Source organism: Varanus komodoensis, unplaced genomic scaffold (genome assembly GCF_004798865.1).
Source record: "Varanus komodoensis strain SLA01 unplaced genomic scaffold, ASM479886v1 scaffold15, whole genome shotgun sequence".
NCBI lineage: Eukaryota > Metazoa > Chordata > Lepidosauria > Squamata > Varanidae > Varanus > Varanus komodoensis.
In genome coordinates, this window is record NW_025335440.1 from 5,423,150 (window position 1) to 5,437,534 (window position 14,385).

Genomic DNA, 14,385 nt, shown 5'->3' on the forward strand with positions numbered 1-14,385 from the left:
CCCAGTCCCGAACTCTTAACCACTACACCACACTGGCTCTGCGCAATAACATGTAGTCTTAACCTCGTGAGATCCCATTCTGTCGTTAAAGGAACAGGCCTTGCCAGGTGAATATAGTATAATCCTTCTGGAATATTGACAAAATTCTAGTTTCTGATTTGCCCAATATTACTTTCCTGGTAGTAGCTGCCAACAGGGCTGTTTGCAGGTCTTGGCTTCAAAATATGGGTTAATTATTTAGGGCAGATAACGTATGACAGTCCCTCAGGTTAATGTGATGTCCAAACCTGGACACGCTGGAATGTTTGTGAGATAAACAACCCAGAAATAATCTGTGAATAAATTGTTGGCTGGTTTTGGGAGCAGCTTCCATACAACATGTACCTGCACATATCCTGAGTTGGTTAATTCACTCTCTGCTGTTGTACATGCAAACCGTGTCAACAGTCTTAATGGGGCAGAAAAACTTCAGAATTTCACCAAGCCAATGAAAGGCACACCTTCTCAACAAGCCAAAATAATGTACATCAGTCATTTTAACCAAAATTGAAAGAAATTCATGATAATCAGGGTCAGATTAGATGGCCCGGGAGGCTCCACCTGACTTGCTCTGTTTCTATGTTTCTATCATGCTGAGTCCCAGCTTGAAGGGAAATGTGTCAATTATCAATAATTTTTTGACTTGTGCCTGTGGCACTTTTTGATCAGGTTAGTGTGAAATTTTTCATGATCATGCAAATGATGTGGTATATCAAGGAAGTCAAGTACCAAGTTATTAACCCAGCAGATGTCATTTTTATAAGCAGTGCCCCCCCCGCCCCCCAATCCCTCTCCTTAACTGAAAACAGATGAGGAGCTAGGTAGATAACCCCTGGCAAAGTTCTGTCTAGCCTAGCATGTTTTCCCTCTGGCCTACAGGCCAAATCTGGCTTGCCTGGAGTCCCAGGCAGACCCCAAGGTCCCAGAGGACTCTGCTCCTTCCCTGTACTCAGCTGTCCATCACTTTGTCATTTCCTGCCCTTCTTCTAGGGCAGAATCTCTTTTCTAAGGCTTAGATACAGGCAGCGAATGCTTTAAGTCAAAATATGATGGTCTTTTTTGCCCTTCTCACTTTTGCCTTTGGCTGCACCTGCCACTGGCAAGTTGCCCCCAGGAACTTTCAGACATTGACTATAGCAGCAACTGTGCATACTTACAGTTGCAACTTATGTAAACAGCGATGTCCCTATTATCAAGCAGGTACAATTCTTCCCTTTCAATTGTGTATCTTCCTGCTTTTTATGTGAGCAGCAAGAAGAGTTTTAATCTAAGTAAACAAGGGTCTGCTTTTGGGCCAGTGTTGCTATATTAGCAGCTGCATAATTGCTCAAAGTAAATTGCCATGCCATTTATTTTACTTAATCTCAAAAACTTGCAATAATTTTATCTCTGGGTACATTAGCAAGTAATTATCCAAACATGATAAAACTTGAAAGTCGTTTTGTTTTTTTAACTCCCTGTCACCAACTAATAGCTACATCTGTCAACAACTGAGTGACAGCAATAATAAATTAAACGCTGGACTTAATTATGGTAAGAGTTTATTACTTGAAACTTACAGTAGTCTCTCATTTATGGTGCTGAAGAGTTCTTGGGCTGCCTTCATATTATGGGAAGGAATATTGTCTTCCCTGGTGCAGAATCTGATTTTGTCACCTGTGGGCTGCCTTCAGCATTACTTCCCCATGAAATTGGTGTTAACAGAACTTGGCTGGTTCAGAATAGGCAGGAATGTAGGGATCTTCTCTAGCCCTGCAATTTGAGTTAACAGTTATGGCTATGCAAAAATAAATATAGTCTTGTAATTGTGAAATATAACTTATCTGCCTTTATGAAAATTTCATGAAGCTCCCTGCCAGAAAAATGTAAGACCAAGTTATATAGACTAGTCTGAGATTGTCTGTATACTTATTTATATTTTATTTATCAATATACACATTGCCCATTACCAAAATAGATTCCCCAAGGCAACTTACAATTAAAATTTAGAACCAATTTAAAACTTCAAACACAAGTTTGAAGCTCCTTTACCAGCAGCAAAGGAGAATTTTAAAAAACTGGAGCCAATATATTAAAAAAATTAAAATGCCACATAAAAAACTATTAACAGCCCATCTAAAGTTGAAAGAGGGAGCCAGCCTTTCTGAAAACAGCTCCACGGGTAAGATGTTCCCACAGAGAGGGCCCCATCCCATGTTCCCACCGACTCAACCTTTCATGTGGCCGGCCACACTCAGAGACGCTAAACGACAGGCAGATTCATGTAGGAGAGCTGGTCTCTCAGATATCCTGTCCCCAATCCAGGACAGTTACACAGGGCCCATGTAATATGATCAGCAGCGCATTCCCCTGGTCCAAAATTACTGGAGGAATTTCAATTATTGCGGCCCAATGATGTGGACAAGGTGCTTGGAAGAGTACGTCCCACCACGTGCCTATTGGATCCTTGCCCGTCTTGGTTAATAAATAACTCCAAGCACGGGATTGGGACCTGGATTTTGGAAGTGGTTAACGCTTCTCTGAGGGAGGGTCGAGTGCCTGCCCCTTTAAAGGAGGCGGTAATACGACCGGTCCTGAAGAAAGCGTCACTGGATCCAGAGATGGCCACTAACTATAGACCTGTGGCCAACATCCCGTTTCTGGGCAAGGTGCTGGAGCGAGTGGTGGCGGGACAACTCCAAGCACTCTTGGAGGAAACTGATTATCTGGATCCTTTTCAGTCCGGCTTCAGACCCGGGTACAGTACTGAATCTGCCTTGGTCGCCCTGTACGACGACCTGTGCAGGGAGAAGGACAGGGGGAGTACATCCCTGTTGGTTCTTCTGGACCTCTCGGCGGCTTTCGATACCATCGACCATGGTATCCTTCTGGATAGACTTGCGGGATTGGGGGTTGGAGGCACTGCTTTGCAGTGGTTCCGCTCCTATCTCGACGGTCGATTCCAGAAGGTAGTGCTGGGGGACCATGTCTCTACGTCATGGCAGCTATGCCATGGGGTACCACAGGGCTCCATTCTATCCCCTCTGCTATTTAACATCTATATGAAACCGCTGGGAGAGGTCATCAGGAGGTGTGGGCTGCGGAATCATCAATACGCTGATGATACCCAGCTTTACCTCTCATTCTCCACTAATCCAGGTGAGGCAGTGGCTGTGCTGAACCGGTGCTTGGCCGAGGTAAGGGAATGGATGAGGGCCAATAAACTGAAACTCAACCCAGACAAGACGGAGGTCCTGTTGGTTGGCGGATCGGGTTTCGGAGAGGGTGGATTTGACCTGGTCCTGAATGGTGCAACATTCCCTCTTAGGGATAAGGTCCGCAGCTTAGGAGTACTCCTCGACCCGGAGCTTTCTTTGGAAGCTCAGGTGACAGCGGTAGCGAGGAACGCCTTCCTTCAGCTTCGGCTGATTAATCAGCTGCGCCCCTACCTGGAGTACGACTGCCTGGCGACGGTGACACAAGCGCTGGTGACTTCCCGCCTAGACTTCTGTAACGCGCTTTACGTGGGGCTTCCCCTGAAGACAGTCCGAACACTTCAATTGGTGCAAAATAGAGCTGCCAGGTTGCTGACGGGGACGGGGCGTTATGCTCACATGACTCCAGTCCTCCATCAGCTTCACTGGCTTCCCATTGAAGCCCGGGCCCAATTCAAGGTGTTGATTATGACCTACAAAGCCCTAAACGGCTTGGGTCCTGGCTACCTGCACGAGCGCTTACGTCCGTATATGCCCGACCGCCCTTTGAGATCTGCGGGAGAGTCCCTTCTCCGAGAACCCTCCATGAAAGAAATTAGGAGAGTAAGTACCCGGAGGAGGGCTTTCTCTGCGGTGGCGCCCAACCTATGGAATTCACTCCCCAAAGAGGTCCGCCTGGCACCGTCGTTACTGGTTTTTCGGCGCCAGGTAAAGACCTTTTTATTTAAACATCATTTCAATTGTTAAAACATATGATCTGGCCTGGGCAACTTCTTCTTCCTTCTCTTTCTCCTCCTATATTTTTATTTTATACTGATAATTTTAATTTTGTATTTGTAAATCAATGTATTTTTTGTATTGTTATATTTAATGGTAATTTATTATGTACTATTGTATTTCAATGTATTTTATCATGTTGTAAGCCGCCCCGAGGTTTCGGCAAGGGGCGGCATAGAAATGTTATAATAATAATAATAATAATAATAATAATAATAATAATAATAATTCTGAACACGCTTCAGGGTTAGCTCCTCAAGGAGCATGTTGCAGCAGCCTAAACAGGAAGTCATGTGGTCATGGTGAACGGGCATACTGATCAAAGCTGGGCAAAAGCCCTCCTGGACAGAGCAGCCACCCCACCCTCCGGGGGTGTCTTAAAGCACCCCTGTGCCCCAGCTGTGAGCCTGGTTCTTCATAGGAAAAGCCATCCCATGGAGAGCAGGCCGCTACTCAAATCTTTCCCGCTACTGGCCAACAATATCTTGTGCTTCTGCTTAGTAACTGGCATCCAGGCAGGTAGTTCAGTACCTCAGCAACCTCTTTGGCATCAGATGGCAAAGACGGGTAAGCCTGGGTGTCCTCAAATGGTAATGCCCATCCCCGGGCTCCGGATAGCCTGTCCAAGTGGTTTCAGAGTCAAACATCATCAGGAATATCATCGAGCCTGGAGGAACCTCAGTTGTTGCATAGCTTCTGGGAGTTCCCAGCCAGGTAAGATTGGAGTCGGCCTAATTCAGTGCCCTACTGGCTAAACGACTGAGAAGGATGCCGTGGTCAATGCTATCAGGTGCCACTGAAAGTTGCAGCATAACTGACAGAGATAACATTTCCCCAGTCTGTTTCTCAACACTGGTTATCCACCCTGGTGACCAAGCTTGTTTTAGTCCAAGAACCCAGCCTAATCCCAGACTTAGGCCCCAAATCAGCGTCATCCAAAAAGGCCTGGAATTGCGATGTTACAGTTCATTCGAGGGGACTTGTCATTCATTCTAGGTAGGATCCGCTATTTTCTTTCAGGAAAGGCTTTTACCATTGCTTCCTTTAAAGGAATTGGGGCACAACTCTTCCCCAAGGCAGCATATGAAATGCTAACTGAAATTACATGTGAGACATTCCTTCCAGGCTATGGTCCAAGCTATGTAGATATGTGCTGCAGAACCCTTGTTGAAGCTAAGCAAATCTGGCTTCGGCCAGTGCTGGGTGGAGAGATTGCCTGGGAGCACCCATGGATATTCCCATGAGTTCCATGATAGAAAAAAGGGGGCCATGTAATAAAATACCCAAACTGCTCATCCGTGAAAGTGTGTGCAGTGATGTTTGGGGGTTTAAGGTTTACGCATCGGTTTTGTGAACATTAAAAATAACAGATTTGATGCACATCTTGTAAATGAAAATCTTGTACTTTATTCCAAATGTATATTAAACACAATAAAATGATTAAGGGTACAATCCTATGTATGTTTAGACAGAAAAAGGCCCATGTTTATCTGCATATCCCAGCTAGTGTAGCTAAATAACCTATACTGCTAGAATAATGAGGAAAATGTAAGTGAATCATTTGGGTCCTAGAAGAACATGTGTAAAAAGTAAATGAAACAAATTAACATATAACAGTGCAGCAGATTTTTGAAATGTACATACAAAAGTGTTAGGTTTGGACTTTTCTCATCTTGAATATAATTTTGCATTTCTTTTGCACAAAAGGAAAAGATGCGTGTGCCAGATCTGACAGACTTGAGTGGTTTTGATTGCTTGCCACCACAGGTTTTTACTGTGCACTCTTCTTTGCAAGCAGAATTTAATATTGTGCGGCCTGCACCTCATTTTGGCGCTTTTGCCCACTTCTGACTACCCAACTCTGCCACCACCTTATCACTGGAAGAAGGAAGGCACAAATTGCATTAAATTGTTTTGGAGTTGTTGTACACAACCCTGACGGCTTTTAGTAGGTAAGACAGTACATTTTTATTTGTTAACTAAATAAATGCGCATGCCAGTCCACTGGATGCTCAGTTTTGTAGGTGGGTCATAATAAGAGCTTGGGGATGGCACACTTCAGAATGAGAGAATTCTGAAAATTATTTCCTGCCTTGCCTTCTCTACATTACCCAAGTCATTTGTGGAACCATGCAGTTAGATAGGTGCTCATGTACTTTGTGATAGATGCTCATGTACTAAAAGCATTGGCCTCTCAGCGCCCCATCTGTTTGCACAGCTAAGTGCTGACACTGTTTACACCACCTGTAGGCACAGAATCTGACCATCTTATCCCTTCCTATCTATTAGGCAGTCGTATACACATGTATAATTTTCTGTCTTCTCCTGTGTCCAGACCCTCTATGCAGAGTTCGTGTAGACTAATTTCTGATATAAGAAAATGGTAGGATATTGAATTGTAGGACAAGTACCACATGCCAGTTGTTTATATTTTGGTATTTATGATACTGTTTTCTACCAAATCCATCAGATGAAGAACGTATTTGGCTCAAGCTGATGGCAGTCATTGACCAAAACAATTTGAGGGCCACAGTTTGCCCTGCCATGCCATGCAGAGATGAAATTTAGCATGTTTATTTTCCTAGCATTAAGAAAAAATAACTTTCAAAAAGTACCAGCTGTTAATTTTTTTTGTTCCAATGCAGCACAAGTGCTTGACCTGAAACACTTAGGGAAAAGTCAAGACGTGCAATATGAATTAAATGCTATATCATGTAGACATTTTTATTGGAATGCTTGTACTTCCTTTACAGTGTTTGAATTTAAATTTAAGGGGGGAAAGTACTGAAAACTGTTGATACATCAGCAAATTTTAGCGGCCAAAGAGGTGAGCATGATACGGTGATGACCACTCATCCTTTCAGCAGAGGTTGCCCTGTTGGCCACTTTGTTGGGGTACCTTCAGTTACACTGAGATGTATGCATTTCAGTGACGTACATATATGCTACAGGTGAACAACTGGAAAACATGAGTACGAACTTTGAAACTGCCAAGTGTGCCTAGTATTGTGTTTGTTCAAACAAAAGAAGGCATTCTTAATATCATAGAAACTTGGGAATTGTAAAAGTAATAGTCTCAAGCCACCAATTTATTTGAGCAAACTGATTTTTTTCAGCTAAAGCTTGACATGCTGGGATGGAGAAGAGTTGGTGCAGTGTTTCCACAATTTTCCTTCATTTTCCACTTAGAGTAGCAAAGGAAATTTGCTGTCGTGCTGTGCACCCAGCTAGCTTTCAATTCGTGAAAAACAAAACAGGAAGCTGGGATATTGTGGGAGCAGGCTGAAAAGTCAGTGTTATCATTTCCAGTGCATTATCCATAAAGAATCAATTCACAGCAGCGCGCAGTGCTTGGTGGGTACAGATTTTATCTCAAATTGCCCACTCGTACTGTTTCAGTGCTCAGTCACTCGCTCTCAGTTTGCAACTCAGAGTGGAACAAGGGTCTTCACTTTCGACCCTTGCATGTGTCTTCCGCCTCCCTGACTTTTTGCATGCTTTTGTGGAATGGTGCATGATGTGCTGAGCGGGGCAATGAATGCTTTACTACTGTAAAAGGAGCAGGTGCCATGCTCTCTTTTCCGCATCCTGTTGCAAGCATTTGTAATGGAGTACAATAGAGATCTGTAGCTGAGTGTGTGACTTGCCTCACTGGCTAATAGGAAGTCTTGGGTTGCTCTGTTAGTGATGGTAATTTAATCAGACAGGGCTGTGTCATGCCATCATGTTCCTGTTTGGCAGAAGCTTGCATTTACTTTGAATATATGCAGCTAACTTAGAACCGTCTTTCTACATGTTGGTGGCAGTGTCAAACCTTTTCATAATTTCTCCCATATAATGGACTGACTTAAGAAAATCTTCCCCTTGAATAGCTGTGCAGTGCTGGCTGTTGCTGTTGCTTGCGCTGGGGCCAGCTATTTTACATGCTAATTTCCTTTCAGTTCTGTTGTGTCACAAAAACTTTGCCATCTTTTTGTTCAACTGCATACTGCCTGACATTCTTCTTTATATCAGAATTTGTAAATATTTGGGGGTTAAATAACTCATGGGGCCACTTCACACAAACACCTGCGGCAGGTTATTTAAACCGCAGTGGACAGCAGTGTGTGGCCAGCCTTTTCGACTGCTTTGTGCCCAGCCACAAATGATCTGTGCAAATTAACTTGTTTGGATAGCAAAGTTTTCGAGAAAATTTTCTAATTCAGAATTTGCTGACAAACCCTCACTGCTGTTTATTTGAAAAATGCTTTAAAAATAATATTTTTAAAAAATTGCTGTAATGTTTTCAAAAGGACTCCCTGTCTTGCAAGTTGTGGAAAAGACTCCATGCATGTAATGACATGGGTAGGTTTAATTACATAAAAACCCAGTTCTTGGAGTTTTTCCATAGCTTCCATATTGACTACCTAATATGTGCTCTACCATGGAGCTTAGGAGCTTTAGCCTCTGATGAGTATTGATTGTGATAGGAGGGTAAGGGAAAGGTGCTGAAGTATGAATTTTACCTCTTCTTGGTGCTGGGAAAATGATCGCCAAGACCTAAAGAGAAGTTTCATCTTCACTGTATGGATAGTCTATATATCTGTAATTGTTCAAGACTTCATGCTTGAAAGTAGAATTGTTCCATCCATGTTTGTTAGTAAAAGTAGAAGCTGAATAATTTGGAATGCTTTGGAATGGTTGGGCAGGGTGGCTGAACAGGAAAATACTGAAAACCATAACCTAATTTGCTTTAACAAGGTTTACCCTATAAATGTATGTTGAATGTAAAAATTCTGGAAAACAGTTTATCTCCAGAATTAAATACCCCTTCCTCCTTGGAGGTGGCTAGCATATGCTGTCCTATTCCTCAGTTACTTTTTCTATAATCCCATTGACTGTAGCACAGGAGGAATTAGGATATTCAGAAGTTGAATATTTTGAGGAAAAGAGAACTAATACACTGCTGGGACCCCTGACATGCCTACATTTTCTGTGCAAATAGACAGCTTAAGCCTTTTCCCCTTTTGTTTCAACACGATGTTAGACAGTAGAATGTGATGCCAGAGAATCTTTGTTGCCTATGTATAAAAGGGCCTGAATAATAATTTAACAGCAGTATAGATCTAAACTTAAGTTTTTAAGCAGCCCAGTTTACCAAAGCGATACTTACCTGTAGCTAAGTTACAATTCAGCACAGGCAAAGGGCTTTTAATGTGAAGGCAAACATCTTGTGATGCCTCTTCATTTTCATGCATTCTCTGTTTCTCTCTCTCTCTCTCTCTTCGCATGCTTTCTTGGTGAATTACAACAGAGAAGAAGAAAACGAGGTGAGTGTAACCATTTCTATTTCCTCTTCCTATTTTTAGAAAGTAATTATAATTGAACCGTTCATAGGTTTTGTTTCATTTCATGTTGTTTGAGGGAAAGAAGAAAGGCTTGAGAAATCCTGTGTTGGGCATTTTGGAATAACTATCAGAAGTTCTAAGGATTAATGTGAAGCTCATACAGTAACCTGCTTCACAGACTTGGCCCAGAATTTGATTAGTGCATCTTCCTACTTCCAGGGAGAGAACTCGAGCCCTCAGCAGCCCCCCTTTGCCGCCTACCTGTGGCCAAAGAAGGGAATTCCTCATTGTGCCAAACGGGTTGCATGGAAGCTTCTTAACAACAGCAGTCAGGGTGTCAGGTGATATGCTCTTCAGTTTGTATATAGGCTCCCAGGTTAGGTTTGTCTTTCTGCAGAGTTACAATCTTCTTTTATTTATTTATTTATTTATTATACAATCTTCTTTTGCATTTTTGGTCTTTTAATATGTACTTCCTTTCATGCTAGTGGTGTATTTTGAGTAGAATTTATTTTGAAAACTATTACTTCATTTGCAAATTTCTTTTGTCATAGGGCAAGATCGAAAATGCACAGAAACCTGGTTTTGTTAAAGGGCCAGTGTTCAAGGGAGTTGCATCTAGCCGTTTTTTGCCCAAAGGCACCCGAACAAAAGTTAACCTTGAGGAGCAAGGCAGACAAAAGGTGTCCTTCAGCTTCAGTCTAACCAAGAAAACATTGCAGAACAGATTTCTGGCTGTCCTTGGGAATGACAAACAAAATGAAACTTCGAACCCCCCAGCTGCACCCCTGCCAACTGACTTTGCCTCTAAAATTAAAATGGATCTTGGGGATTCTTCTGGTGTCGTGGAAGAATTTTCACCACCAAAGCCTAAGGTGGAATTAGGCAAGATTCATTTTAAGAAACATCTGTTGAATGTTACAACAAAGCCTCCCCCAGCTGCTTCAGTGCCACCGCCACCAGTGGTTCCAGCACCAACTGCTACACCGGAATCTGTTGAATTGCCAGCATCTCCTCCACCCCCTCCACCACCACCTCCTCCACCGATATTACCTGCACCAACACCAGTACTAATCCCACAAACTTTGACACAAGTTCTGATCGCAGCACCAACAGCAGCTCCACCTCCGTTACCTTTACCTTTAGAAACCATTGTCCAAACAACGAAGGAGCCCTCAGTTAAAGTTCCACAGGAAACTTTAGAATTGAATGCTAAGCAAAATTCTGTGTTGGATGGCTCTGAAGAACACTTAGCTCAAGTTGTTTCTGAGGAAGCAGAACTCATCCCAACAAAAGGACATTCCCATATTGGGAAGGAGGAGGAAGTTTCAGATGGCTCAAAAGGGGCTTCTCTAAGTTCTAAGAAACAGGGCTCCAAGAGGAAGTTCTCTCTGTCTGATGGCACATTGCCAGGTTCTGAATCGGATGAAGATTCTGTAAGAACCTCTTCAAGTCAGAGATCCCACGAAATTAAAACATCAGCAAGCTCAGAGAAGGAGAAAGAGTCACGAAAGAGTTCTGCTTCTCTCAGAATTGAAGAACAGACAAAATCATCGCGGTCTAGAACTGACAGGGATGAAAAATATTCTAGTTACTCAAGGTCTGAAAGAGACTCAAGATATTCTTCCTCCCGTTCCAGATCTGACCGAGAGAGGAGGCGAAGCCGATCCCATTCTCGTTCTAGATCAGAGAGAGGTTCTAGAACTAGTTCTTCCTATTCCAGATCTGAACGGTCACATTACTATGACTCTGACCGAAGGTACCACAGGAGCTCCCCGTATAGAGAGAAAACACGATATTCTCGTTCTTACATGGATTCTAGGGCAAGAGAGAGTTCTGATTCAGAAGAAGAGTATCGGAGGACTTACTCCAGGTCTACAGACTCAAGGCGCATGTCTTCCCATTCCTCCTCTTACAGAGACTCTAGGACCTCTTCTTCTTATTCAAAGTCTGAACGGGAAAGCAAAACGGAATCCTCTCATATTGAGTCAGAGAGAAAAGGAAAGCCTACAAAATCAGACAGAGAAGCAAAAAGGACTTCAGAAAGTGATGTATCAAAGAGATGCTCGCCAGCTAGTGAGCGACATCGAAGGGGAGCATCTCATTCTAAAGCAGATAACAGTGTGAATTCTTCCCGACATAAGTCCAGCTCTTCAAAGATATCTGTTTCAAAGTCAGATAAATTTAAAAGTTCTTTCTGTTGTACAGAATCTGAGGAAATCAGAGAGCAGTCTAATTGTATAGACTTGGAGGCATCTTGTGTACAGACCTGTGAAACAGAAACTGCTCTTGCACGGAGGCCAGAAGCAGAAAGGACTGTTTCCCCATTAAGTCAGTTAAGCGATTCACCTACTTTCAGAAAGCTAGATGGATCAAAAGAGGGCTCTCCTATTTCTAAGTCGAATGAATTTGCAGGAGTTGATAGCCATGACAGTATTAAGGAAGTGGAATCTTTAGTCAAGTTGAAACATGATCAGTTAAGAGCGTGTTCTCCCATAGAACTAAATATAAATGGGTCCCCAGAAAGTAGGCCCAGTGATACCACACTGTTCTGTACCTCCAAAGTAGAGGAGATCGCAGTGTCTGATGATAATTTAGCTGGGTCTGAGCCACCATTTCAAATCAAAAGCCCTAGTTTGAACAAGTTACCATCTAACGGGTTTCAAACTGTGTATCTATCTAAAGGGCATGAACTGAGTGATTCCACTGTCCTTTCAAATGAGTCCATTCATTTGCTTAAAGAAAAAACAGATGTTTCACTTTCTTCTGAATATGAATGTGTACCTTCCTGTATTGTAAATAAAAATCATTCTAAAACATTAACAAATAAAGTGGATGATCTAACAGATCCCTGTAATAGAACCAAAGATGCCATCCCTTGCTATGTTTCAGACGATGCCACTCTTTCCTTGTATTACTCAGAAGTTGAAATTGAAGCTGAGCCTTCAGATACAAAAGCTACGCATTCTTCTATGGATATTCATGTAGAACCACAAATTGAAGTGTTCAAGTACATGGAAGTAGAAGAAAACAGTTCATTAAAATCTTCCCATGAAAATGAAAATTCTGTTCAGCATTTTAGCTTAGTAGAGCATAACTCTGTTAGCAATTCATCTACAGAGGAATATTTGGTTGAAGTGAAGTTAGACAATCAATGTATTGCACAGCAACAACAAATTTCTGAAAATAAGGAAGAGCTCTTAGAGTGTCCTGAAGTAGCACTTGAACTAGATATTCCACATGTTGATTCCATTGTGGAAAAAGCAAAATCGCCTTTTAAAAATGAGCATTCTTACTATTTAGAGATGCCGGTGGATGATGAGCAACCAGAGGAGGAGGAAGATTCAGCTGCTCCTGTTAAAAGAACTGTGTTGGACCTGAAAGACCATTCTCCAGAAGTCTCAGTGATAAATGACAAAGGGGACGACTCCTTGGTGGGATCTGTATTTTCAGACTCTTTATCCCCATCTTGTGATATTGTTGTGACGGTAGAAGAAACAGAAACCGTAGCTGAAGCACCCAGGTGTGACAGTCATGGCAATACACCTGAGAGTACTCACACTATTCACCATGAAGATTATTCCGATGTGGCTGAAAGTGCCAGTGACCAGGGTAGTGATGAAAGTGATACAGAGGACTCTGATTCAGATGACAGTGGTGTTCCAAGGAATCGCCTTCAATCAGTCGTGGTTATTCCAAAGAATTCTACCATACCCATGGAAGAGAGCAGTTCTTGTTCCTCACGGAACAGCCAGAGTAACAGGCGCTACTTGGATCATTGGGAAGATGGCAGGCCAGAGTCCAGCAAGCCGTTCTACGAAGAAATGCCGGATGACCTGGAACCTAATAACGGTGCGCAAAACGAGAACAAGTGCTTCTCTTCTAGAGCTTCAGAGGGAAGCCTAGCAATATTGACTGAGCTCAGTAGAGTAGAAACTGAAGGCCTTCAGCCTGATGCCTCCCACCCTCAGAGCGACGGTGTAGACAGTACAAGTCAGTCAGAGCACGCATTGGAATCTGTTAGTAAGCCAAATCCAGAAGAAAGAGCAGTATTAAATGAAAGAACGTATCTAACTCGGTCAATAGGCATTTCACAAGAAGAAGGGCTGCGCTACTTTTCCAGGAACTTTGAAATGGATGACAATATATCCAGGCTGCAGGCCAGTGTTACCAAGCCAGACAGTAGGCAAGAGAAATCTGGTTTCGGCAATCTCTCCAACGTGGGAGATTTCTCTCGAGAGGATGGCTTTCATTCAGCCGAGGACTTGGGTAACCTGGGTTGGGATTTCTCCCAGCCAGAGAAACCAAGCAGTACATACCAGCAGCCTGATAGCAGCTATGGCATTTTCTCAGGTTACGTGTATCCCCCAGCTGCAGGACCATACATTGGGTCTCATAACTACTGGCATGACAATGGCTACTGGGATCCAAGATTGGCTAATAGACCCTCTGGGATGAATTATGAACAGGTACAAGGGCAGGTCCCTGATTCACTTACAGAAGATCATGAGGAGTATGAAGAAGTTGACCGATGGGTTGATGAAAGCCATCCCTACTTTGCAAGCCAGTCAGTTAAGTTCCAAGCCCGAGACCCTAGGGAGAAGGGTTCAGTACAGGCACATGAGATAAGCAGTAACTCTGCTAAAGAGCTGATGGCCCCAGGTGAAAGAAAAGAGCACGTTAATAAGGCTTTGGATAAAAATGACATGAAGGAGCGTGGGCCACTGAAGAAAAGGCGGACAGACTTGGAGAGTGATTCGGAGAGTGATGGGGACTCCCAGGAAAGGAAGAAGGTCAAAACGGAGGGCGAGAGATTGCAGGTTGTGCCTCAAGATGGCTCAGCAGCTCGTCCACTGTGTTTTATGGAAGACTTCAGGGACCCACAGCGCTGGAAAGAGTTTGCCAAGCAAGGGAAAATGCCCTGTTACTTTGACCTTATTGAAGAGAATGTCTATTTGACAGAAAGGTAATTGTGTTGTTACTTGTTAAAATAAGATATGCTAACATGGAGACAGCATGCCTTACATAGGATATAAATGTTTTTGACA

At 43.0% G+C, this 14,385-nt stretch overlaps 1 protein-coding gene across 3 annotated transcripts in view; it reads left to right on the forward strand.

The window, feature by feature from the left end:
- The window catches only part of SETD2 (SET domain containing 2, histone lysine methyltransferase), a 71,679-nt gene that overhangs the window by 11,350 nt on the left and 45,944 nt on the right, over window positions 1–14,385 (forward strand). For all 3 annotated transcript variants that reach the window (XR_006414218.1, XM_044425184.1, XM_044425183.1), the window contains exons 3-4: window positions 9,304–9,319; window positions 9,892–14,303. Coding sequence is in view for 2 of the 3 variants with exons in the window: in XM_044425184.1 (XP_044281119.1) it covers window positions 9,304–9,319; window positions 9,892–14,303 (4,428 nt within the window). In the remaining variant the exon portion in view is untranslated. The remainder of the gene's footprint in view (window positions 1–9,303; window positions 9,320–9,891; window positions 14,304–14,385) is intronic.